This window comes from Archocentrus centrarchus, chromosome 17 (assembly GCF_007364275.1).
Source record: "Archocentrus centrarchus isolate MPI-CPG fArcCen1 chromosome 17, fArcCen1, whole genome shotgun sequence".
Lineage (NCBI taxonomy): Eukaryota > Metazoa > Chordata > Actinopteri > Cichliformes > Cichlidae > Archocentrus > Archocentrus centrarchus.
Window position 1 is genome coordinate 31,970,978 of NC_044362.1, and position 27,253 is coordinate 31,998,230.

The 27,253-nt window shown below is 40.8% G+C and overlaps 2 protein-coding genes and 1 pseudogene across 4 annotated transcripts; all 3 read right to left on the reverse strand.

Moving 5' to 3' along the window:
- Window positions 1-1,621: 1,621 nt before the first annotated feature.
- LOC115795852 (tripartite motif-containing protein 16-like) lies at window positions 1,622-3,844 on the reverse strand. Its single transcript, XM_030751970.1, has one exon. It carries the CDS (start codon window positions 3,803-3,805, stop codon window positions 2,132-2,134), a length of 1,674 nt encoding a protein of 557 aa, XP_030607830.1. The 5' UTR covers window positions 3,806-3,844; the 3' UTR covers window positions 1,622-2,131.
- A 5,258-nt stretch (window positions 3,845-9,102) lies between these two features.
- Window positions 9,103-14,317, reverse strand: LOC115795859 (zinc finger protein 184-like). 3 transcript variants are annotated; one of them, XM_030751983.1, is made up of 3 exons: window positions 14,184-14,317; window positions 10,870-11,131; window positions 9,103-10,306 (listed from the first exon to the last, which is right to left on the reverse strand). In XM_030751983.1, the coding sequence occupies exons 2-3, from the start codon at window positions 11,114-11,116 to the stop codon at window positions 9,453-9,455; spliced, it is 1,101 nt and encodes a 366-aa protein (XP_030607843.1). In that variant the 5' UTR covers window positions 11,117-11,131; window positions 14,184-14,317; the 3' UTR covers window positions 9,103-9,452. The 3 variants fall into 3 exon arrangements, with proteins under 3 accessions (XP_030607843.1, XP_030607844.1, XP_030607842.1); XM_030751984.1 differs by having other exon boundaries at window positions 13,767-14,265; XM_030751982.1 differs by lacking the exon at window positions 14,184-14,317 and adding an exon at window positions 12,413-12,456.
- A 3,619-nt stretch (window positions 14,318-17,936) lies between these two features.
- LOC115795849 (tripartite motif-containing protein 16-like) lies at window positions 17,937-20,263 on the reverse strand (annotated as a pseudogene).
- Between the last annotated feature and the right edge of the window lie 6,990 nt (window positions 20,264-27,253).

Sequence of the window (27,253 nt, forward strand, 5' to 3'; positions counted from 1 at the left end):
GCCATCAGAAACCGTTCCCCCTGTGTTAAACTGGGGGTACGGTATCTGATGGCTGTTATTAGGCTATCAAGATGTGTTTACCCAGTTTTGGGTTATATAGAGCTATCCGCATGGGCTATATGGAGTATCTATCTATCTATCTATCTATCTATCGATAAACATCTAAACATAGAGAGAGAGAGAGAGCGCACGTATCTGATGGGAGCGCATTTGCAAAAAGTGGGACAACTTCGCCGAAACACGTTGTTTGAGCTTTCACGGTGTCCGTAGTTTTCTTGCGGCGCAAGCACGGTGCGCTGGTTACGAGCGCTGAACAAGCACGCGCGTTTTTTGCCGCGTGGGCGGCGCAGAGACGCTGGTGGGCGGCGCAGAGACGCTGGGGAAACCGTATCTGATGGGGAAACGCGGCTCGACGTAACACCGGCTCTTTTCAGAGAGCCGGCTCTTAAGGCTCAGCTCCCAAAGAAGAGACGGCTCTTTCGGCTCCCAAGTGGCTCCTCAGACTTTAATTTTAAAAAAAGTGTAAAATTAATTACTAATGTAAAAACATACATTATATGAAACGTTTCTTTATATACTCAACATATAATAGAGCGCTCCAAATACAAATTATAAAACAAAAGTTTGGAACTCAGAAAAACCAAGGGCCTTTGAGAAGTTGATCGTATTTCTCCTACCTGCTATGACCTGCCCTGTTTTGTTCTTCTAATTGCACTGATGGATGAATAATTCGTATATGCCTGTGCAGGTTGTTTGAAAAGCCTGCTTGATATTAAATTTTAAATTTGCAGTCTACAGCAGACAGCTCCGAAAACAGCGGAGCACATTTTGCAATTAAACAAACTTAAAAGATTATTTTTTTGTCACACAAAGAGTCATTTTTCAAACTTTTTGGCTGCTATCCTCCGCCATTTTTGTGTTTGAGTTTTGATACGCAATGAATCATGGGATATGGTAGGCCGCGAAGGATACACCGGACCCATCCTTCAAATTCGAGAAAAGAAGGACCCATTCGTTGACCACATTTGGAGGAGTCTTTGAATCTGGACAGCCTTCGTTGTCTCACTGTGACGTAATCAGCCTACAAATGCGGCCTTCGAAGAATGAGGCCCCTGAATTTGGACACAGCTTAAGATCAGTTTGATGTTTGGCCCAGGTTCAGTTTGATTGAATAATTTTCTGACATATTTAATAAACTAGTTTGAAGAATTTGTAACCAAACTTCTTAAATTCAGAACATCATCCTGAGTCAAACCAACACTTGGAGCTACAAAAATATTTAAACTAATATCACTGAATCAATGCAGCATCTGCTCCAATTCTGAGTCCAGAAGGACATGAATGAACCAGATCAGCTGCTCCTGCTGTTCAGTTGTAGATTAATATGAATATAGATCTTTAAAGGGGGAGTATATGTTTTCTGTTATTTTTAAGTTTTGGTAAAGATGTCACACCCACACAAGTGTTTTATTTCTATTACAGCAGTAAAGTGTTGATGCTTTATTGACAGCTGTAAAGAAAGGTGTTCACACTGATACTGATAAATATCCCAAAATACATCAATGCCAGAATACATGGAATAAAATTAACTGAGATGGTTCAGTCAGTCTTAACAGCCTGAGTATTTACCAACTGGATGACTGGATTGGAAAAAAGAAAAAAAAAAAAACACCTTTAAAACAATTAACAAGTAAGCAAAAACTTTAGTAATTTCTCTGTAATGAAGCAGTTTCTTTCCAAATGTCCAAAGTGATGAGAACAAAATCTGTGTGATAAAAGAAGGTCTGCTGATTTCTCTGTTAAGGTCCACGAAGTGATAAGAGAAACAACAACATATAAATACATCAATACAAATATTCAACAAACATTTAGAGCACAGAGAAGTTTACATTTTCATGTGCAGAAATATTTTTCTAAATCAAAATCATCATGAGCAGTGATCGCCTCCATGGCTAAACAGACACAGGAAAGAGCTCCACCTAAAAACTCCAAAACACCAAGAGAACAACTAGAAGATGTCAAGGTACCACCCATAATGTTTGACTGACAGCTGATCTCTGTGCAGAAATGCCACAACAATGATGGAAAGAAAATACAGATTTATACCCACAACAATATGAAAGACTTCAGTCTATTTCAGCTTAATGAACTCAGCAGAGTTTCCATAGGTGTAAAACCAAAGTCCAGCATAGAGCGGCTGAGTGAATGTGGTCTGGACTCTGTGGAGCAGAGTCATGGTTTCAGAGACGCTGTAGAAGGACAGAATACCTGCTCTGTGATCCAGGTACACTCCTACTCTGGAGGACTGAGGACCTGAGACAGGAGTTTGGATGTTGTTGTACAAAAAGGTAAAACTGTTTTTGTCACAATTTAATGCCCAAGAATTGTTATTACGTCCAAGCCAACATTCATTCCCTCTCCCTGCTCTGCTGATATTCTTGTATGCGACTGCTACATAAACTCCTCCTCTCCACTCCACCTCCCAGTAACAACGTCTAGTCAGACTCTCTCTGCTCAGGACTTGACACAATCCAGAGAATCTGTCTGCATAATCAGAATAAAACAGGTCTTGTTTCATTCGTGTTACTTTTCTGTTCCCCTCTGATAATAACAGCTGTGTGTGTGCTGTGTTTGGATCCAGTGTGATTTCATGTGAGTATTTTAAGAATTCAGCTCTGGTCTTTGGCTCTGGTGGATCTGACAGTAAAACATCCACTTCAGTGACTGTCAGTGAGATGTTTGTCCGTTCCTCTCTCAGGATGTCCTGTAGTTTCTCTCTGAGCTCTGACACAGCTGCTGTCACATCCTCAAAGTATCTCAGAGGACGGATATTGATGCTGGATGAGTGTGTAGACTCACTGAGTGCTGACAGTGAGGGGTAGCTGGGTAGAAACTGGATGTGATCCTCTGTGTGTGAGAGCTGCTTCAGCTCAGCGTCTTTCCTCTTCAGCTCAGTGATCTCCTGCTCCAGCTTCTCCTGAAGCTCTTTGACTCGACTCACTTCAGTTTCCTGCTGGGATCTGATCTGCTGCTTCACATCAGAGCTTCTTTTCTGGATCACACGGATCAGCTCAGTGAAGATCTTCTCACTGTGCTCCACTGTTTTATCAGCAGACTGATTGATGGCCTCCACCTCCTGTTGAAGCAGCTTCACATCTTTCTCTTTGTCCTGGATTCTCTGCTGGATGTTTAGTCGACTCACCTCGAGCTCTCTCAGCCTCTCAGTCCTTTCTGCTGCAGCTGAGACTGTGTGGTGGCCTTTATGTTCATCCACAGAGCAGAGATAACAGATACTCTGCTGATCAGTACGGCAGAACATCTTCATCACCTCATCATGACGAGAGCAGATGTTCTCCTGGAGCTTCTTGGAGGGCTCCACCAGCTTGTGTTTCTTTAATGGAGGAGAATCATTATGAGGTTGAAGGTGTTTCTCACAAAAAGATGCCAGACAGACCAAACAGGACTTCACTGCCTTCATTTTTCTCCCAGTGCAGACATCACAGGCCACATCTTCAGGTCCAGCATAGCAGTGATCAGCAGGAGCAGCTTGGAGTCCAGTCTTCTTCAGCTGCTCCACTAAAACTGCTAACATGGTGTTTTTCACCAGGACAGGCCTCGGTGTGAAGGTCTGTCTGCACTGAGGGCAGCTGCAGATTTTTTTCTCCTCCTCTTCATCCCAGAAGCCTTTAATACAGTTCATGCAGTAGCTGTGTCCACAGGGAATAGTCACCGGATCCTTCAGTAGATCCAAACAGATCGAACAAGAGAAGGTTTCTCGGTCCAGCTGAACTCCTTTCTGCGCCATTTCTCCTCTCAGTGTCAGTGACTGTGTGAGTTTCACTTCCTTCTAACGGAAACTAGTCTGAGCTCTGATCTAAACAACATGAGTTTCTGCAGTGAATGGGACCTGTCAGCTCTCACACAGCTCCACATGTTGGTTACACCCATCTTCAAAGTGCAGATCTGAAGGGGAGGGAACAAGGAGACATGTGGACAGAGAGGAGGTGCTGAGTTAGAGAGCAGGAAGCAGAGGGAGGGTTATCAGGCTGGGACTCATTCCAGGAAGAGGAGCGAGAGAGACTGTGTGTGTAACCATTTCTGCAACAGAAATTTTTTTTATTAAAAAAAATACAGTGGGTATTTAAATTCTAGAATCTTTTAAATTATTTGTTACGACTATTAAATCCCACAGGACCTGAATGCATTCTTTGAATGGAACTACCCACCTCTTTTTTACTGATTTTTACCAACAAATTATGTCACATTTGTTTATAAAGTACATTTCAAAACACAAACTCAAAGTGTTTTCCAGTTCATGCTAACATATTAAAATTTAAATAAACTAAAATAAAATTATAAAACCCACATAAGCATAACAATATTTTCCTTTGAATTAAAACTAAAACTTATTTAGGAAAATCAGAAAAGGAAGCGTGAAGCAAATATTAGGATAAAAGATCAATACAGTTTTTTTAACTCTTTATTTAAATTTTAAAGTTTTATATGAAACAGACATTCCAAAACACACAATTAGAAAAAACAAAACAAGGGGGGTATTATTTGTATCGCTAAGCTATTAGGCTGGTCTCATGAAAACTGGAAATTTGACCCACTATTCTTGTACGATACGCACTTGCCCCAAAGTCTTACATGGGTCCCTGCTTTAGTCCTGAGAGAGTAGGTCAGCTTCTCCATGGTGTATATTTCCTTGACAATGTCCATCCACTGGACAAAGCTTGGAGCGTCGCACTTCAGCCCGTTTCTTGTAACTATGCCAGTATCAAAATTTTGAAGAGATAGGCATCTTCAGTCTGAGATATGGCATCAGGTATCAAACCCAGGAACATTATTTTCACATCCTTAATAGTGTTGAAGTTAAAAATATCGTCCAAAGTCTTCAGAATTCTGTCTAAAATTGGTTGCAGCCTTGTACATGACCAAAAAACATGTGAGGGACTGGCATTCTTGTTTCCACATTGTCTCCAGCATTGCTGTTATAGCCCTAATTGCTTACTTTTGATATAAGGGTGTGAAAAAATGCATCAGAATCTTCCAACCAAATTCCCTCCACCCATTAGAGCTAGTAGAGGATTGTTGTGTTTTGCACATAGAATACCAATCACTCTCAGACAACTGAATATTCATTTCCTGCTCCCATTTTAATATAACATATAGAGAGTTTATATCATTTTGCTTATGTAAACCCTTATACAGTTTGGACATGATTTGTCTAGGAGTTAGTATGCAGCAATCAACACATCAATCAATTCGTCAGACAAAAAGAGTGGCAGTGGTGCAGTGGGTAGGCGCTTGCTTTACAGCTGGAGGGCTGCAGGTTCGAGCCCCTCTCCCTGCGCTACATTGTGTCCTTGTGCAAGACACTTAAACCACATTGCCTAATGGTAGTGCCGGTCTCTGGCTGCATGACTGCAGATGCTCGTCTCTGGATGAGTGATCTAGAACAAGCATTTTGTTGTGTGTACAATGAGTTGAATCTAACATCTAACCTCCTGCTGAAATCCCTGTTTTAATTTCTGTCAAAAAATGTTTTAGCTGCAGATATCTGAACAGGTCTCTTTTATTTGAATTCTCTTTTGAGCTGATCAAATGTCTTGAAGTTTCTTCCTTCTAAAAGTGTACACACAGCCATTATTCCTTTTTCTCTCCATCTTGTAAATGTAATATCTATCACTCCAGGTCCAAACTTAGGGGTGCATGAGGGCCAAACAAGAAGTTTGTTATTACCTTCTAGTTTATAGTTCCTAACAACCTTTTTCCATATTGTTAGTTTTCTCAAATATACGACCCCCCACCTTTGAATGATCATATGCACTAAGCCTAGTCTGAGGTTGAGATTGGTCCATATTTAGTTCAGTGTGTTTCCATTTGGCCTGATAATCTGGAGAGTACCAATAAACAATGTGTCATATTTGGGCTGCAAAATAATATTCTCTAAGGTTAGGCAGTGCTAGCCCACCATAATCCCTGCTTGACGTGTTTAAAATTTTACTCTTGGTCGAGCTCCTGCTCATATAAACCAGGATTTCATCTTATCCCAGTTTGCAAACTGAGAGTCCGGGATCTTGATTGGTAGTGGAAAAAAAAAGATATAATAGCCTTGGCAGCAGGTTCATTTTCACTACCTCAATTCTAGAACTAAAATCCATTATTAACAATGACCACTTTCTAATATCTTTCTGGATAATGTTATTTATTTTGTCATAATTTATATTATGACGCTAAATCAATAAAATACCTGGGTGTCTCCATCACCCAAGTATTTTATTGATTTAGCATCCCATTTCAGTTTGTATTCCTGCCTGATTGTCTTACTTGGTATGTAGTTAATGGGGAGAACTTGTGTTTTAGTGATATTTATACAGTAACCTGACATCTGGCCGTAGTCAGCCAATATTTTCAAAAGTCTGGGGAGAGTTATGTCTGGATTCTGGAGGTATGCTATAACATCATCAGCAAAAACACGCTGACCGTCGTCCTGCCTCCATCCCAAAAGCTCCTGGAGCCACGTCTCCGTTGACTCTCTCTCAGGTGACTCCGGCTGCACCACCTCTCTCTGCGCCTTATGTGCACTGGTGTATGTTTGAGTCCCGGTGTCCCAGTGAATCCATATGTTCGTATACGGTGCTTGGAAACAGATCTCCTTCTCCTTTAAGATTTTCTTTATTCCACTGTATTCCTTTCGTTTCCTCACAGTCTCAGAAGCATAGTCATGGTCAAAGTAGATAAATCTGGAGCCCACCTGGATTCTCTTCTTCCAAACTTCTTTTAATATCTTGTCCTTAATGGTGAAGTCCTGAAAGTTGATTATAATGGGTCTCGGTGGAGATTCAGGGTGAGGTTTCTGTGCCAGTGACCGGTGAGCGCGTTGTATTATATTTTTAAAATCCGGTGGTAGTCGCAGTTCTTTACGTATAAGCCTGTCAATGAACTGTTGTACCGAGTTTCCCTCTTCTCCTTCTGCAACCCCGAAGATGCGAATGTTGTTTCATCTGGATCTGGACTCCAAGTCCATTAGTTTGGACTGCAATGCTCGCTGCTCACCAAGGCAGGTGCAGGGAGCCTCCGCTGCCGCTGTCGCCCATCCCTCCACCTGTTCCACACGTGTCACCATTTCTTCAAGTCGATCCGAGATGCTTTGTATTTCAGTGATCACGTTAAGTTTCCCCTTGATTTCTTGCCCCAGGCTATTTATCACAGGTCTCAGACTGTCATTCTCTCCTTTCATGTCCATTTTCAGCTCCTTTATCACATTAATTACCTCACCGGGGACAACGCTTGTTGAACTCGACTCACCACTGCTAGCATGACCCGGGTTCAGAATTGTTAGCCTTCGACCTCAAAGAACTTTTTTCTTGGGTTTTCGACATTTTCCCCTTTCTTATACGGCCTTTAGTGGGTCTTTTCCCACTCATCAACGCCTTACACTGATAAAAGTCGAGCTATCGAGTTATTTAGTAGGATACGTGTGCGTTTTGGAAGAGCGGCTTCCCTGTGCATCCTACTACCCCATGAGCCAACCAGAAGTCCCAGATAAATACAGTTTTAAATAAACTTGAAGCCTAAGGTTAAATTTATAATTCAAATAAATCAATAAGTAAAAAGTCTACAAGTAGAAGCAAATGTTTGAATGAGCAGTGAGGAAACATTAAGAGTAACTGCATACAAAGACCCTCCCAGGGAAGCCTGAAGTTGGAGCACACCCTCCAGTCCCCCTGCTTAAAACAGGGCAGTCCTCAACCTCCACACAATGTTTGAGCAGCGTTTCAACCAGAACAGCTCCACAACGTCCAGAGCCTTTAGTGGCTCAGAGCAAATCTCTTCCACCCAAACAGAGAGTTTAATTCCCTCAGTGATCCCAGCCACAGTGATGGGTGGGTCTCCGTCCTTGTCTCCAGGCTCTGCTTCTTTCATTAAAGCGACATCACAGAACACTCTGATGTTTTATATTGCAGAGATGACACCTCAGAAGAAGTTTTAAAGAACTCTTTATTTGACTTTAAAACACATAACCAGCACTGACATACTGTGAATCAACAGGACAGGCACATCCTGAAGTTTGACCTTCATGAAACTCAACAACAACAACAAAGTGTTTGACTCCTGTTTCACCTACAGCTTTGAACCCCGTGTAGTAAAAACTCTCCACTGAACAACAGAAACATGAAAAGCATCAAGTGACACAAAAACATGGTTTTTTTGGCTTTTTTGTGTCACCTCCACAGCTCTACATGGTACAAATATCACATCAAATAAATGTTTCACCTTCATTCTAAGTTTTAAATGAAAAAAGCAAAATCTGGAATCAGGGCTGTGACACATCATCTGCAATAATACTGGTATAAATTTTACATGATATAAAAGTGTCATTACAATAGCAATGATATAACAACATTTACACGGACCTTTACATTTACAACAATGAGACGAACCCAGGCAGGTTTCACAGACAGAGCTGCGTGTCTGCCTCCAGTTTGGTACCTGAAAGATGAACTTCATCAACAAACTCCAGCAGAGCACAATGCTTCGTAAAATATGCAAGAAAACTGTTCCTGCTGAAAGTGGAAACAAACCTGTTTCTCCACTTGAAGCAAAAACCCACTTGAGTACAGCCAGGCTATGAAGTCACACGAGGAGGAGATATAGAGCTGGTGATGAGCAACCCAAACATTAACAGATGATTCAACCGAGCATCACTGGAGCACTCGCTAGTTACACTCCATATGACAGCAGGAGGAAGAGCAAACAGCTGATGGAAATCAGTGATGTAGCTGCACGGTGGGAGAGCAGGGCTGTAAGCAGCTGGTTAAAAAGCTCGACATCCCATAAAACATCCCAGGTAGAAAATATTTTCCACATCATTTTGATTATATGACAATATAATACAATATGTTATTTTAGTTATCATTAAAGTAAAGTGTGAGCAGCTATAATGCACTTTTCTTAAAACTTCCAGGGAAGCCTTAGGGCCCAATCTAATTCACAGCTGTGAAAATCGCATTGCTTTTCTCATGTAATACACACCATGCAGTGAAATAGCGGTGGTGTTAAGATTAGAGGTGGTTAGATTAGAATAGATAGAACTTTACGTTGAGATGGAAGAGTCACGCCCTTCTGCTGTGTGTCACCTATTCTTGGTTCCAAACCAGCTAGCTTGCAGTGCTGGAGTTGAACCCGTTTTCAGCCGAGCACCGAGTGAGTGGAAAACCACTGAACGGTTCAAATACTGACATCAGCACCCGATCAGTGGAAAAAGGGCCTGTGAAATAACTGAGGCTATGTCAACCACCTCTGAATACAATAAACAATACTGATGGTTCTTTATTGTTCTACACAGAAAATATATGACCTGAATATGAGGTCATCTTTTCACTCAGGCGTGGCACTAATTTGGCTTCTCAACGAACTCTTGCATCTCACAGCTCTGCCACATTTTACACGCGTGATACTTTTAACCAGTGTGAACTCTCATGTCTCTGTAACTGTATCCTCTGAATGAAACTTTTCCCACAGGTGCTACATGAATGAGGCTTCTCACCTGTGTGAATTCTCATGTGAGTTTTCAAGTTTATCATCTGACTGAATTCTTTCCCACAGGTGCCACAAGAATGTAGCTTCTCACCTGTGTGGCTTCTCTGATGTCTTTCCAATGTTGGTTTCTGACTGAAACTTTTCCCACAGGTGCTACATGAGTAAGGCTTCTCACCTGTGTGGACGGTCATGTGTTTTTTGAACGTCGATTGGTCCCGAAATTCTTTCCCGCAGATGCCACAAGAATACGGCTTCTCACCCGTGTGGATTCTCATGTGAGTTTTCATGTTTATCATCAGACTGAATCTTTTCCCACAGGTGCTACAAGAATGTGGCTTCTCACCTGTGTGAACTCTCATGTGTCTAGTTAGTTTGGATCTATACTCAAATGTTTTTCCACAAATGTCACATTTTACAGACTTTTTGCTTGTGTCAGTTTTACACTGACTCTCTAACACGGGAAAGTTGTCTTCCTGATCTCGGCTCTCTGGTTCAGGAGAGCTGTAAGGAAGGAGCTGGTCACTGTCCAGGTCTGGTTCACTTTCCTCATAAGTAGGAGCCACCATAAAGATAATAATGCCTTCAGTCTCCTGCTTCAGGATAAGCCCATCGACGTCCTGACTGGTGCAGGGTTCTTCCGGTTCTTCCTTAATCTGTGGAAGCTCTGGATCCTCCTGGTCTGGACTGACACTCCTCTCCTGGTTACAGACCTGCCGGTCTGCGAGAACCAACTGCTCCTCACACTCATGTTGGAAATCTGAGGAGACAAATGGACAAGAATATTTATGTTAAATAAATATTGTGACTGCACAGACTCCATGGAGAATTCTGTCTTCTCGACCAACAGATATCAGCTAGATTCTTTTAGCTTGACTCAATTAAACTTTCAGCAATTTAGTGCTGCATTTAGACTGGATAAAATGCTGCAATAAAATCCAAATGCTAGAGTCTGAGATTTTCACATCAGTTTTCCCTCTGACTTGAGCCTATAAAGCTGAACGTGTCGTCTGGGATGCAACCTACTTCAAATGTACCGCTGCTCGCAGACTTCGGGGAACAAGTACCATAATAGCCCTATGTTGGGTGTGAAGCACAATTTCTCAGCTTCCAGAAACCGTTTGAATTTTCCTGATAGGACAAACGGTCGCGTAATTACGGTAATTCAAAGTGCGTTTGATCAGACGTCTCAGCAGTGATCTGCTCAGAGGTTTAATGTTAAACATTTAGAAAAAAAGATGAATTAATGCTCCTGATTGCACTGATTGGGATCCTACGTGAATGCTATTCATCTTTTATGAAGACCATCGCAGTTTTCCATACCTGTGCCATGGAAGTTCATTTCAGGTTTCCAGATGTTATCCAGGAGTCTGAGTCGCTCTTCCTCGGTCCAAACAAAGCCTTCGTCCTCCTGTTTCACTACGATCTGCTCCACCTCCTGACTGATGCAGAGTTCCTCCGGTTCCTCTTTAATCTGTAGAGGTTCTGGGTCCTCCTGGTCCAGACTGGAGTTCCTCTCTTGGTTACAGACCTGCTGGTCATCCAGACCCTCCTCTTCCTCACACTTCATGTTGCTGTGGGAGGTCTTGAGAAACAAAGTGACACAAGAAAAACGTTACTTATGCAATGGCAGGAAAACATGTATCTGATCAAATACAGTGGCTTGCAAAAGTATTCATACCCATTGAACTTTTCCATATTTTGTCACATTACAACCACAAACAAATATATTTCACTGGAATTTAATGTAAAAGAACAACAAAGTGGTATACAATTGTGAAGTGGAAAGAAAATTATACATGATTCAAAACATTTTTTACAAATAAACTCAAAAAAGTGCAGTGTGCAAAAGTATTGAGCCCCCCTGAGTCAATAGTTTGTGGAACCACCTTTTGCTGCAGTTACAGCTGCAAGTCTTTTAGGGTTTGTCTCCACCAGCTTTGAACATCTAGTGACTGAAATTTTTGCCCATTCTTCTTTGAAAAACAGCTCAAGCTCAGTCAGATTGAATGGAGAGCATTTGTGAACAGCAGTTTTCAGATCTTGCCATAAATTCTGGATTGGGTTTAGGTCTGGACTTTGACTGGGCCGGTCTAACACATGAACATTTTTGGTTTTAAACCATTCCATTGTAGCCCTGGCTTTATGTTTAGGGTCGTTGTCCTGCTGGAAGGTGAACCTCCGCCCCAGTCTCAAGTCTTTTGCAGACTCCAACAGGTTTCCCTCCAAGATTGTCCTGTATTTGGCTCCATCCATCTTCCCATCAACTCTGACCAACTTCCCTGTCCCTGCTGAAGAGGAGCAGCCCCAGAGCATGATGCTGCCACCACCATATTTGACAGTGGGGATGGTGTGTTCAGAGTGATGTGCAGTGTTAATTCTCCTCCACACATAGCGTTTTGCATTTTGGCCAAAAAGTTCAATTTTGGTCTCATCTGACCAAAGCACCTTGTTCCACATGTTTGCTGTGTCTCCAACATGGCTTCTGGCAAACTGCAAACGGGACTTTTTATGGTTTTCTTTTAACAATGGCTTTCTTCTTGCCACTCTTCCATAAAGACCACATTTGTGCAGTGCACGACTAACAGTTGTCCTGTGGACAGATTCCCCCACCTGAGCTGTGGATCTCTGCATTTCGGCTCAATACTTTTGCACACCGCACTTTTCAGTTTTTTATTTGTAAAAAAATGTTTTGAATCATGTATAATTTTCTTTCCACTTCACAACTGTAAACCACTTTGTGTTGGTCATTTACATTAAATTCTAGTGAAATATATTTATGTTTGTGGTTGTAATGTGACAAAATATGGAAAAGTTCAAGAGATATGAATACTTTTGAAGTTGTCCTGTGGACAGATTCCCCCACCTGAGCTGTGGATCTCTGCATTTGGTCCAGAGTCACCGTGGGCCTCTTGGCTGCATCTCTGATCAGTGCTCTCCTTGTTCGGCCTGTAAGTTTAGGTGGACGGCCTTGTCTTGGTAGGTTTACAGTTGTGCCGTACTCTTTCCATTTCCGGATAATGGATTGAACAGTGTTCCGTGAGATGTTCAAAGCTTGGGAAATCTTTTTATAGCCTAAGCCTGCTTTAAACTTCTCCACAACCTTATTCCTGACCTGTCTGCTGTGTTCTTTGGACTTCATGATGCTGTTTACTCCCCAATATTCTCTTAACCGACCTCTGAGGCCGTCACGGAGCAGCTGTATTTGTACTGAGATTAGATTACATACAGGTGGACTCTTTTCAGTCATTAGCAGTCATCAGGCAACTTCTGAATGCAATTGGTTGCACTCAGAGAAAAGGGGGCTCAGTACTTTTGCACACTGCACTTTTCAGTTTTTTATTTGTAAAAAATGTTTTGAATCATGTATAATTTTCTTTCCACTTCACAACTATATACCACTTTGTGTTGGTCTTTCACATTAAATTCCAGTGAAATATATTTGTTTGTGGTTGTAATGTGACAAAATATGGAAAAGTTCAATGGGTATGAACACTTTTGCAAGCCACTGTATTAGTCGTGTACTGCACAAATGTGATCTTTATGGAAGAGTGGCAAGAAGAAAGCCATTGTTAAAAAGTCCCTTTTCATTCAGCATTCATATCAAGCAGGTTAGATTACTGTAACGCTCTGTTTACTGGGTTACCCAAATCACGAGTAGGACTTAAACTTATTCAGCGTGCAGCAGCCAGAGTCCTCACAGGTACACAGGTATTTGAACATATGACCCCAGTGCTTAACTCACTTCATTGGATCTCAGTTCAATACAGAATTACCTTTAAAATCCTTCTATAAATTCATAAAGCTCTCAGTGATTTGGCCCTCCAGCACATCTCTCACTTGCTCAGTGCCTAAAACCCAGTCAGGCCTCTCAGGCCATCAGGTGCTGATCTTTAACTGTTTTAACTGTTGTAAAGTTTTACTGTGTTGTTTTCAATGTCTTAAGACATTGCACACATACAGTTTTTTATGTTTTCATAATTTTTTGTAAGGACATTGAGTTTACGTGTAATGAAATGTGCATTATAAGTTTAAAATTGATGCTGATTCAGCTGAATCCTTTTAATTAAAGTCACAGTCACCATTATTGTGGTCAAGGACGCAGTTTTTATTATTTTACAATATTAATTAAAACCTCAGTTTCCTTGAGCCTAGATATAATTCAAATGAAAAAAATATATATATATTAAACAAAGAGGTGAGGGTGGTGGGGGACTCACGGTGGTCTGGCAGGGAGTTATGACCTGATTAGACCGTAAAGCTCTTCTCTCAAAGGAAACCGGCGGTCCCTGCCGGCCTGCCTCCACCTCGGGAAGTCTGCGTGCGCAGGCGGAGGTGAGGAGCACCACAGGCGGCAGCGGACTGCCGTGTAGCCGCGGAGTGAGGGACAGAGAGACGAAAGCAGACAGCGAGCTGTGGCTCACTGCAGAAAGCAGAAGCTTTCTTTTTAATCTGTAAAGAAATGTTGTGGAAGTCGCGTCCTCCTGTCTCCCTGTTCGTTTAGTGCTAAAAGTTTATCGTTTAAATAAGGAGACGCAGCTGTGTTATTAGCTGCTCCGTGATTTCACTGTTAGCCTACAAACGGAGCTCTGATCAGATCCTACATGCGTCACTGGGACCATCACAGGTTTTCATACCGATTCGGTGTGACTTTATCTCGGGTCTGATATCCAGCAGTCTGCGCAGACGGTTGATGTCCTCATGCTGGACGATCGTTTCTTAACCTCTGATGTCCTCAGCAGCAGCAGTTCATCTCTCCTTTATAAACTCACCACTGTTACTTCAGACACTGAAATCTTTCAGACCACCAAAGCACACTCTCCCAGCTAACAGTCACGACGGTAACAGCACAAAGCTGCGTCCCAATGCGGGAGCTGCATCCTCTGCAGGCCGTGAAGGCCGAGCGGCTCTGAATGGGACGGTCCAGCTTACGTCGCGCTGCTCCTGTTGCCTAGTAACCGTGACCGAAACGAGCGATGATTCATCTGCGGCCAGGACCGGGTACCTCAAGGTCGATCAGCTGGGTCCTTCGAGCCAGCAGCCATGATAACAATAACAACAGGTCAGCGTACTTCAGGTGGTAAGTATCGTTTCACTTTGACCATCCATCCATCCATCCATCCATCTTAAAAATGGCAATAAGTGGAACAAAAATTTTAAAAAAAGTCGTTAATTTATTTTCACTTCATGACAATTTATACCTTTAACTCTGAGACATATCTTCCTCTTTAAATTATTGCAACAACTACAGTTATCTGAAAGCTTTAGTTACAATATTAAATTGTAATCTCACATAATGTGATAATTTTAAATGATTCTGATAAAATGAAAGATAAACTGATCTGTTAAATATTTCTTCATGGGTTGAGACAATCATGCATTTCCATAGCTGTCTTAAGCCAAAAGATATCTGACCTGCACTCCACCTGATTTTGTGATAAATGAGTCTCGGAGGACAGAGATGATACAAACATACAGCCTCCTAATGAAATTAAACAGCTCCAAAATACACTATGATGTGAAAAAAAAAAATATTATCTCGTCTGTCTTCACACACATATGAGTAACATCCATTCTTAATCCAGAGGGTTTAATATGATGTTGTCCCACCCTTTGCAGCTATTACAGCTTCAGCTCTTCTGGGAAGTCTTTCCACAGGTTTAGGAGTGTTTTGGGGAATTTTTGACCATTCTTCCAGAATCACATCTGTGAGGTCAGACACTGATGTTGGAGAGAAGGCCTGGCTCACAGTCTCCGCTCTAATTAGAACATCACTATTCACGATTCATTAATATTTTTAAAACATTAAATTATAAAACTATTATTCTAATCTGTATAAAATACTTTGCCCGATATTTGTGAACAGTTTATTGTTTCTGTGGTCAAAATAAAACTCCATCCATCCATCCATTCGCTTCCGCACATCCTGTTAAGGGTCGCGGGGGGGCTGGAGCCTATCCCAGCTGTCATAGGGCGAGAGGCAGGGTACACCCTGAACAGGTCGCCAGCCTGTTGCAGGGCCCAAAATAAAACTCAATTAGTCTTTTGCACTCACTGCATTTCTGAAAACATCTTAGTGACATGACAGATGCTGATGGAGTCAGCCCTGCAAACCCAGCTGGTGAACAGTGTGGGGATGATAGGGAGAAGATGATGATGTCCCAGTGACAGAGGATAGGCGGATAGGATGATTACAGCTCAGTTTAGGATGTGAGTTTCATTAACTGTAAACTTAAGCCCAACATGGTTAAACTGGTATATTAAAAAATGGCTATGCAACAATAGCCATTTTTTAATGCTCTGGCTGAATGTTTGGCCCCTGTGAATAAATCACCTTTTCCTCTCTCAGCTTAACAAGTGACCTGTCTGCTTGTGTTTTTCCAAAAAACAAACATTAAAGTATGTTTTTCATGACACATCAAAACAACCAGGTAATACAGCAAAATAATTAAACTGACATTAGCTGTGTAATTAATCCCAGTATTTGTACAATTTTTAAAGTGTTCAACTGTGTGAAAATGAAGCAGAATGTTCTGTTCATGAACATAATATTAGTATTAGCTTTTCATAAAATTGCCCCAATCTTTATAATATTGAATCCAAGTTTTGAATTGCTTCTAATTTAAATAAGTGCTTTAAAAGGCTGGGGGACCTAAACCGCACTAAGTAGTGACTCAGATAACTGATCTCAGGTAACCTAGCCAAAATGTAGCCAAAATTCAACCTTTTAACGCCTGAAATGGAGCCAAAAACAGGAATACAGCTTGCTGGTAAGAGTCATTGCCATTCTTCTTCTTATATTGGACTTCAGGCAGATTAGACGTATCACGGGTGTACTGCTGCCCTCCTCACACAAACTCTGGTACTTCGCAGAATCCTGAATACAGAATTTGAGGTTCCCAATGATCCCGGCTGAGTTAAGGAACAGTCTGTGATGTCCTGACAGTTCCTCGTGTTTAAGGTTTCTTTCTGCAGCACAGTTGGAGCAGACCATCACAGCATGCTTACCTGCCTTACAGACGTCACACTCACACAGGCGTTTTATTTCCATCACAGCAGTAAAGTATTGATGCTTTATTGATAGCTGTAAAGAAAGGTGTTCACACTGAAGCATCAGTTTGAAGTCACATCAAACACACTGAGCTCAACATGAACTTCCTGCTGACAGAAACTAAAATCAGTGCAAAAGCAGCCAGAACATTTGAACCATGCTGGAGGCGCTGCAGAAGAGTCAGGAGCAAAAAATGTCTGCAGGAAGTCCTTTTTACCATTTTATTAGATTTTGACTGTGTTCATGTTAAACCATGTTGTTGTTTGCTGATACTGTGTCCCTGCTGTTTGTTCTCATCAACAGTCCTGTTCTGTTTTTAACACTCTGTGCTGAAGCTGAAGGAAATGTTTCTACAGTGTTAGATGATACAGCTCCAAATTAACTCCAAATTAACTCACTGACTAACTAATGATGCTCTGATACAGTTTAAGATGTTTTTTTGACACAAGGTACTTTATTATAAAGGGTTTGATCAGACTAAAAACATGGCAGAATGTAAATCAAACTGAGCTGAGTTGCTTTAACCTCCTCTACATCCCTGTTAGCAGGATGAAGGCGCCCTCTTGTGTTGAGCATCAGTTTTCAGATTTCAGTTGTTAAGCTGCAGGAAGACATGGAAACCTTCACTGAGCCTCCAGCAGCTTCAACAACATCAGCACAGAGAGATTTAAATATCTGTAATATCACACTGATGCTGATTGGAGAGAAGACCTTCCAGCCAAGACCAAAAAAACCCTGAACACTTCATATTGGTTAAAGAAAAAATGAAAAACTGAAATTTTTTTTTTTTTTTTTTACTAATATCCTGGAAGATCCCGGGAGACAGAATAAAAGACTTTTTTCAAACTTTTATTTATTACAAAAAAATTCAGTTTGTTCACACATTAAATATATTGAATGATCTCATCACTGATTATAATTATGACAATTTTATAATAACTCATTTGTTTGATAGACCACAATCCACACCAATCCAATCCAACTTTATTTATAGAGCGCTTTAAAAGACAACAAAGTTGAACAAAGCACTTTCCAGATAAAAGACAGCAATACAATACAGCACAAAAAAAAAACAAAAAAAAAACAAAAAAACAACAAAAAACACATAAAATAATAATAATAATAATAATTTAAAAGGATAAACCATAAAAGGAGTACTTAAAAAAAAAAAAAAAAAAAAAAAAAAAACAGTTCCCAAAATGACTCAATACTAACTAGAGACTATTATTTTGAAATGCCTCAGAGAAAAGGTGTGTTTTTAATCAAGATTTAAAAACCTCTAGTGTTGGGCCAGCCTAACATAGAGAGGCAACCCATTCCATAGTTTAGGCGCCACCACAGAAAAAGCTCGGTCACCTCGGTGTTTCAGTCTCGACTTGGGGACAGTAAGAAGTAGCTGGTCAGCCGACCTGAGGGACCTTTGTGGGGTGTATGTGTGTAAGAGGTCTGTTAGGTATGCAAAATATTTGCACTATCAAACAGATAAATGTAATTATAGATTTCTTTCCAAATGTCCAAAGTGATGAGAAGAAAATCTGTGTGATAAAGGAAGCTCTGCTGATTTCTCTGTTATAGTCCATGAAGTAGAAGAGAAACAACAACATACAAATACATCAATACAAATATTCAGCAAACATTTAGAGCACAGAGAAGTTTACATTTTCATGTGGAGAAATATTTTTGTAAATCAAAATCATCATGAGCAGTGATCGCCTCCATGGTTAAACAGACACAGGAAAGAGCTCCACCTAAAAACTCCAAAACATCAAGAGAACAACTAGAAGATGTCAAGGTACCACCCATAATGTTTGACTGACAGCTGATCTCTGTGCAGTGCAGAAATGCCACAACAATGATGGAGAGAAAATAACATGAAACTAAAATACAGATTTAAACCCACAACAATATGAAAGACTTCAGTCTATTTCAGCTTAATGAACTCAGCAGAGTCTCCAAAAGAAGAACAAGGCCACAATCCAGCATAGAGCGGCTGAGTGAATGTGGTCTGGACTCTGTGGAGCAGAGTCATGGTTTCAGAGATGCTGTAGAAGGACAGAATACCTGCTCTGTGATCCAGGTACACTCCTACTCTGGAGGACCGAGGACCTGAGACAGGAGTTTCAATGTTGTTGTGCCAAAATGTAAAACTGTAGTTGTTATAATTTAATGCCCAAGATTTGTCATTACGTCCAAATTTACATTCATTCACACTCCCTGCTCTTCTGATATTCTTGTATGCGACTGCTACATAAACTCCTCCTATACCTCTCCACTCCACCTCCCAGTAACAAAGTCCAGTCAGACTCTCTCTGCTCAGGACCTGAAACCTGTTAGTGAATCTGTCTGGATGATCAGAATAAGACTGTATTTGTTTCATTAATGTTGCTTTTCTGTTCCCCTCTGATAATAACAGCTGTTTGTGTGCTGTGTTTGGATCCAGTGTGATTTCCTGTGCATATTTTAAGAATTCAGCTCTGGTCTTTGGCTCTGGTGGATCTGACAGTAAAACATCCACTTCAGTGACTGTCAGTGAGATGTTTGTCCATCCCTCTCTCAGGATGTCCTGTAGTTTCTCTCTGAGCTCTGACACAGCTGCTGTCACATCCTCAAAGTAGCTCAGAGGACGGATATTGATGCTGGATGAGTGTGTAGACTCACTGAGTGCTGACAGTGAGGGGTAGTTGTGTAGAAACTGGTTGTGATCCTCTGTGTGTGAGAGCTGCTTCAGCTCAGCGTCTTTCCTCTTCAGCTCAGTGATCTCCTGCTCCAGCTTCTCCTGAAGCTCTTTGACTCGACTCACTTCAGTTTCCTGCTGGGATCTGATCTGCTGCTTCACATCAGAGCTTCTTTTCTGGATCACACAGATCAGCTCAGTGAAGATCTTCTCACTGTGCTCCACTGTTTTATCAGCAGACTGATTGATGGCCTCCACCTCCTCTTGAAGCAAGCTTCACATCTTCTCTCTGTCCTGGATTCTCTGCTGGATGTTTAGTCGACTCACCTCGAGCTCTCTCTGCCTCTCAGTCCCTTCTGCTGCAGCTGAGACTGTGTGGTGGCCTTTATGTTCATCCACAGAGCAGAGATAACAGATACTCTGCTGATCAGTACGGCAGAACATCTTCATCACCTCATCATGACGAGAGCAGATGTTCTCCTGGAGCTTCTTGGAGGGCTCCACCAGCTTGTGTTTTTTTAATGGAGCTGCAACAAAATGAGGCTGAAGGTGTTCCTCACAGTAAGATGCCAGACAGACCAAACAAGAATTCACTGCCTTCCTTTTTCTCCCAGTGCAGACATCACAGGCCACATCTTCAGGTCCAGCATAGCAGTGATCAGCAGGAGCAGCTTGGAGTCCAGTCTTCTTCAGCTGCTCCACTAAAACTGCTAACATGGTGCTTTTCACCAGGACAGGCCTCGGTGTGAAGGTCTGTCTGCACTGAGGGCAGCTGCAGAGTTTCTCCTCCTCTTCACCCCAGTAGCCTTTAATACAGTTCATGCAGTAGCTGTGTCCACAGGGAATAGCCACCGGTTCCTTCAGTAGATCCAAACAGATCGAACAAGAGAAGGTTTCTCGGTCCAGCTGAACTCCTTTCTGCGCCATTTCTCCTCTCAGTGTCAGTGACTGTGTGAGTTTCACTTCCTGATAACTGAAACTAGTCTGAGCTCTGATCTAAACAACATGATTGTCTGCAGTGAATGGAGCCTCTCAGCTCTCACATGTAACCACATGTTGGTTTCACCCATCTTTAAAGTGCAGATCTGAAGGGGAGGGAACAAGGAGACATGTGGACAGAGAGGAGGTGCTGAGTTAGAGAGCAGGAAGCAGAGGGAGGGTTATCAGGCTGGGACTCATTCCAGGAAGAGGAAAGAGAGAGACTGTGTGTTTAACCATTTCTGCAAAAGAGATAGTTTTTTTTTTTATTAAAAAAATACAATGGGTATTTAAATTTTTAGAATATTTTAAATTATTTGTTAGAACTATTAAATCCCGCAGGACCTGAATGTACCAGATCCACTTCTGTGTCAGTCCTGCATATGCTCCACACTTCGGTGGTTCATGGGAATGGGAAATCCATTCCGTTAAGTCAGCTCTTTGCACTTACCTTGGATTCACAGTCTGTGAAGTTATCATCAACTCCAAATTCCTGGGTTACATCTCCTCAGATGTGGCAGATGCTGACCCAATCACCCCCAACATGTTGCTGAAGGGGCGGCCAAATCCAGCTTTTGCTGCAGGCCATCTATCCAGCAACAGAGCTCTTGAGACGGCATAGATGGAGACAGTGTCAAGCCTTTGCTGATCAATTTTGGATCCACATTCATCTGGAATTATCTGCCTTCTCTTTTTTTTGTTTTCTTTTTTTAGCCTGTCCTCTCTAGCAGTTTTCACAAACAGAATCATGATCCGAATGCAAACATATATCTGCCTTCTTTACATGTGCTGTCACTAATTTGTCACACTGATCCAAGTGAGTGTGATGAGTGTGCCTATACACAGTTCCAAATAGTAAGTTTATCTTTTGTTGACAGTCCCTTATACTGGGAACACATCTGCTACAGTATTGTTTGGTATTACATTCAGTCATTCTGTCCATACAATTATGTATGACTTCTATGTGCTTTTTCAACAGAAACCACACCATCCCACACATCACACCCCCCCTTACTGCACACTAGCCACAAACAACTTATGGCTATATATTCCTGGACTAATACTTCTGTTCAATAAATGAGTAAACAACATCTACATGCTTGGAAGTGGATTCATTTCAGATTGAGCCATCAGTTCGTATCAGACTGATAAGATTATGTTGAAATTGTGGACATATGAGTCAGCACCTTCTTATCTGCTATTCACTGTCACAGAAGTCAAGTCTTTCTGTCTGAAAGTGACATCCTCCATTACAGTGTTCTTTCTTTTTCACTGTTCTTTTAACTGCAGGATTCATTTCTGAAAATCATCATTTCTATAAAACAATTTTAAGTGTCAAGTGCATGACAAGTGTCATTTGTCTGACATTTGTCTCCTTATTTTCTCCTGAGTGTGTGAATTTGAAAGCGTAATAAAATCACAGATGATTTTAAACTTTGATTATAGCACAAGTCGAAGCTTAGCTATGATGATTTAGCCTGTTGGTTATGGTCTTTCCAACTACCTTTACAACTGCTGTTTTAAAGGATTCCCCATGTTACACTATAATCCAAAATTATCTTTATTTGGATGAGCATGAACCTGCCTCAGTAGTTACTCAGAGGCTGGAACATTTCTTTGTCTTGCAGTGATTACATGTAAGCTAAAAATTTACTTTTAGCCACTGCAACGTCCTCCTAGGCAATTATAAGCGAGTATTTTCAATTCAATTCAATTCAATTCAATTCAATTCAATTCAATTCAATTCAATTCAATTCAATTTTATTTATATAGCGCCAAATCACAACAAACTGTCGCCTCAAGGCGCTTTGTATTGTGGGTAAAGACCCTACAATAATACACAGAAAACCCAACAGTCAAAACGACCCCCTATGAGCAGCACTTGGTGACAGTGGAAAAGAAAAAACTCCCTTTTAACAGGAAGAAACCTCCATCAGAACCAGGCTCAGGGAGGGGGGGTCATCTGCCGCGACCGGTTGGGCTGAGGGGAGAGAAAGACATGCTGTGGAAGAGAGCCAGAGATTAATATCAATTAATGATTAAATGCAGAGTGGAGTATAAACAAAGTAAATAAGGTGAATGAGAAGAAACAGTGCATTATGTGAACCCCCCAGCAGCCTAGGCCTATAGCAGCATAACTAAGGGATGGTTCAGGGTCACCTGATCCAGCCCTATCTATAAGCTTTATCATAAAGGAAAGTTTTAAGCCTAATCTTAAAAATAGAGAGGGTGTCTGTCTCCCGAATCCAAGCTGGGAGCTGGTTCCACAGAAGAGGGGCCTGAAAGCTGAAGGCTCTGCCTCCCATTCTACTCTTAAGTATCCTAGGAACACAAGTAAGCCAGCAGTCTGAGAGCGAAGTGCTCTGTTGGGGTGATATGGTACTATGAGGTCTTGAGATAAGATGGTGCCTGATTATTCAAGACCTTGTATGTGAGGAGAAGAATTTTAAATTCTATTCTAGATTTAACAGGGAGCCAATGAAGAGAAGCCAATATGGAAGAAATCTGCTCTCTCTTTCTAGTCCCTGTCAGTACTCTAGCTGCAGCATTTTGGATCAGCTGAAGGCTTTTCAGGGAGCTTTTAGGACAGCCTGATAATAATGAATTACAATAGTCCAGCCTAGAAGTAATAAATGCATGAATTTGCTTTTCAGCATCACTCTGAGAAAGGATGTTTCTAATTTTAGAAATATTGCGCAAATGCAAAAAAGCGGTCCTACATATTTGTTTAATATGTGCATTGAAGGACATATCCTGGCCAAAAATGACTCCAAGATTTCTCACAGTGTTACTGGAGGCCAAAGTAATGCCATCCAGAGTAAGTATCTGGTTAGACACCATGTTCTAAGATTTGTGGGGCCGAGAACAAGAATTTCAGTTTTATCTGAATTTAGAAGCAGGAAATTAGAGGTCATCCAGGCCTTAACGTCTTTAAGACATTCCTGCAGTTTAACTAATTGATGTGTGTCATCTGGCTTCATTGATAGGTAAAGCTGAGTATCATCTGCATAACAATGAAAATTGATGCAGTGCTTTCTAATAATACTGCCTAAGGGAAGCATGTATAATGTAAATAAAATTGGTCCTAGCACAGAACCCTGTGGAACTCCATAATTAACCTTAGTGTGTGAAGAAGACTCCCCATTTATATGAACAAATTGGAGTCTATGAGATAAATATGATTCAAACCACTGCAGTGCAGTACCTTTTAATACCTAAAGCAAGCTCTAATCTCTGTAATAAAATGTTATGGTCAACAGTATCAAAAGCTGCACTGAGGTCCAACAGGACAAGAACAGAGATGAGTCCACTGTCAGAGGCTGTAAGAAGATCATTTGTAACCTTCACTAATGCTGTTTCTGTACTGTGATGAATTCTGAAACCTGACTGAAACTCTTCAAATAAACCGTTCCTCTGCAGATGATCAGTTAGCTGTTTTACAACTACTCTTTCAAGAATCTTTGAGAGAAAAGGAAGGTTGGACATTGGCCTATAATTAGCTAAGACAGCTGGGTCAGTGATGGCTTTTTAAGTAGAGGTTTAATTACAGCCACCTTGAAGGTCTGTGGTACATAGCCAACTAATAAACACTGATTGATCATTTTTAAGATTGAAGCATCAATAATTGTAAAGACTTCTTTGAACAGTCTAGTAGAAATGGGATCTAATAAACATGTTGCTGGTTTGGAGGAAGTAACTATTGAAGTTCATCATCTTATGCTGACACAAGTCATTAAATGAATCATTCAAGAGAATTCAGTAACCATTGCTGCATTTGTATATTCAAATCCATGAATGCATACACTACAGTCATTCTTCTCAGCAGATGTCCATACATAGGTGCACATTTAAGTTATATGGGCCTGTCAGAGGTGACTCGTGGTGCTGTCACAAATTCCAGTGTGTTTCAGCTGACTTTCATCATCACAGGAGAAAGAAGGAGAGGGAGACTGTGAGCTCTGAAATGCAGGCAAAATATTGATATTGGTGCCCCTTTTGAAAGGCTGCCAATATCTCTGATTCAGGAGCTGCATGTTCCCCTGGTCCAACCAGCCTGCCAAGTGGTAGAGTGGTGTTTGCCTACTTTGTCTTCACTTTGCCTGATGCTGGTTCTGTTGGAGGTTTCTTCCTGTTAAAATGGAAGGTTTTTTCTCCCCACCTTCACCAAGTGCTTGCTCACATGGGAGTGTTGAATCATTGGGGTTCTTCCTCTCATACAGATATTAGACATAGTAAAGTACCTTGACTAAAACTAACTTTGATAGATGACAGTGTCAGTGTGTGTGTGTGTGTGTGTGTGTGTGTGTGTGTGTGTGTGTGTGTGTGTGTGTGTGTGTGTGTTTTTAATTGTTAAGGAAGACACCATAAAACACTTTAGTTAAAAAATTAAAACATTTAATATATTATTATATATGTTATTACATATTTACCAAAGGCAGTGAAGTTAGTCTGGCACTACCGGCTTACTTTTACCCCTGCTAGTTAGATATAATAGAGCTCTCTAAATCAAGCCCAGAGCTCCTCTGACTATTTAAGGGTACGCAGGGGGCTGATTGCTCGTTTCTGCCCTCTAGTGGTGAATTCTCTTTAAAACAGCTTTCAATGGGATGTTTTTGTTTTTATGTCTTACTGATGAAGCCAGGGGGAAAACTGAGTATATTTACATTTTAGTAGTTTGGAAGTATGGAAACGTTATGCATTCACAAATGCATTTTTCTCGCTGTTCTCATTTCCCAAGTCTTTTTGCCCCCCCTAATTAGCTGTGCTTGTCTCAGTTTCTTTTTGTCCTTTGTCAGTGGGTCTGTTTGTTATTTGTGCGTCGTGCTTCTGGTTAAGAGTTTGAATTTTCAGCTTAATTAAAGGTTAGTTTTCATTTACCTTTGTTTTTTCCGCAAGTTCTGCATTTGGCCACACCTCCCTGATAAATGAATAAACTGTATTAGGGGTGGGGTGGGAGTTTCTCATGATTAAAAGGCCACTCACTAGAGCATATACATAACCCACCCCAAATTTTCTATGTGCCAATACCACGCTGTAATAGATACCATCGAATGTTGTCATAATTCATCATAAATACTAGCTCACAAAGACTAGAAACCATCCATTCTCTTCCGCTTATCCCGTTCCACAGGGGGGGGCTGGAGCCCATCCCAGCTGCCATGGGGCTAGAGGCAGGGTACACCATGTAGAGGTCACTAGCCTCTTGCAGGACCAACACAGAGAGACAGACAACCATCCACACTCACATTCACACCTATGGCCAATTTAGAGTGGCCAGTTAACCTAACCCCAGTAACTGCAGTTCTTTGGACTGTGGGAAGAAACCCACACAGACACGGGGACAACATGCAGACTGCACACAGAGAGGCCTGGGCCAAGGTGGACTTAAACTCAAGTCTTCTAGATGTTATTCTAACTGTGAGGCAGCAGTGCTAACCACCATGCTGCCCTAGGAAAAATGTACATATTAGAAATGTATTTTATTGGCTTTTAAAAACTGTAAATGTGATATTATAGTTGTATTTAAAAAAATCAGATCCACATAGACAGATAGTGTCATATACAGTCTGGATATGTTTTATTGAGTTTATGTACCCTAATAGCATCCTCTCAAAACTGAAATGAAAAAATAAAAACAAGCATTTGTCGAGATATGAATTGTATATTTTGTGTGATTTTTGTGTAGGGTTTGTTCACTTTGCATATTGTATTTAAATTGAAACTAGAAAAAGACAATGAATCATTAACAGTAACTGTTTATACCTCAGTATCCAATTTCAGAGCGATAGATGAAAAATACACTGAGATATGAATTATAAAATTTCACCAATGATAAGAGAGGGATTTTTAAAGGTAACCTTGACCTTTGACCCTGAAAATTAAATCATATGTTTTTAATTATCACACAGAAATGATGAAGGACAGAAAGTTTGATTATGCAGTTGATCATCTTAAGAAAAATCTAATTTTATGAATAAAAAAGAATAATTATTTGTAGCATGCTCCTCACACTGTGGTTTGTATAGTTCAGCTCCGTACAATGTTTCTGGTATATCAAGAGTTAAAACAAAAAGAGAGACTGAGCAGACTGAGCTCAATTTCATGGCTGATAAAGAGGCACAAAACAGAGAAATGAGAAAAGCCGTCAGTGTCCAAGAAAGCCGTGACTGTGAACACATGCAAGAGGAATGAAGCCGTCATTAAATCCTCCCATTTTCCATAATGTGACGAATCAAATGCAGACATTCTCAGATTAAATATCTTCATGTCTCAGGTTGGGACATAAACATCACATGAAAAGAAGAAAGCACATATAAAATTCAAGAAAGGAAATAATTCGAAATTTTATATATATATATATATATATATATATACATATATATATATATATATATATATACATATATATATATATATATATATATATATATATATATATATATATATATATATACATATATATATATATGCTTCAACACACCTGAGTCAAATATAGAAGTCATTAGCAGGACTCTGGAGAACTTGACTGCATACTGAGGAGGTAATTCAACCATTTGATTCAGGTGTGTTGGATCAGAGACACATCTAAAACCTGCAGGACACTGGCCCCCGAGGCCTGGATTTGAGTATCCCTGATGTATACCAATGATCTAACCATAAACTGAAGATTATTTGGTTGCCTTGAATTGATTGGTTTGATGGAATTGTGGGTAATGTAGTTGGAAGGATTATTTCAGCACTGAAGTGAGATTTATGTGTTGGGAGCTCAGCAGCAGCTTTTGAAACTAAATCCATCCATTTTCTTCTTCCAGACATCCAGTTCAGAGCTCTGTGCATATGTGTGTGTGTGTGTGTGTGTGTGTGTGTGTGTGTGTGTGTGTGTGTGTGTGTGTGTGTGTGTGTGTGTGTGTGTGTGATCCTGTAGCCTATCCCAGCTGTCACGGAGAGAGAAATAACTAAATCCTTTCAGTTATAATATTAGCAGCAGGTTGTCGGCTCGCTAC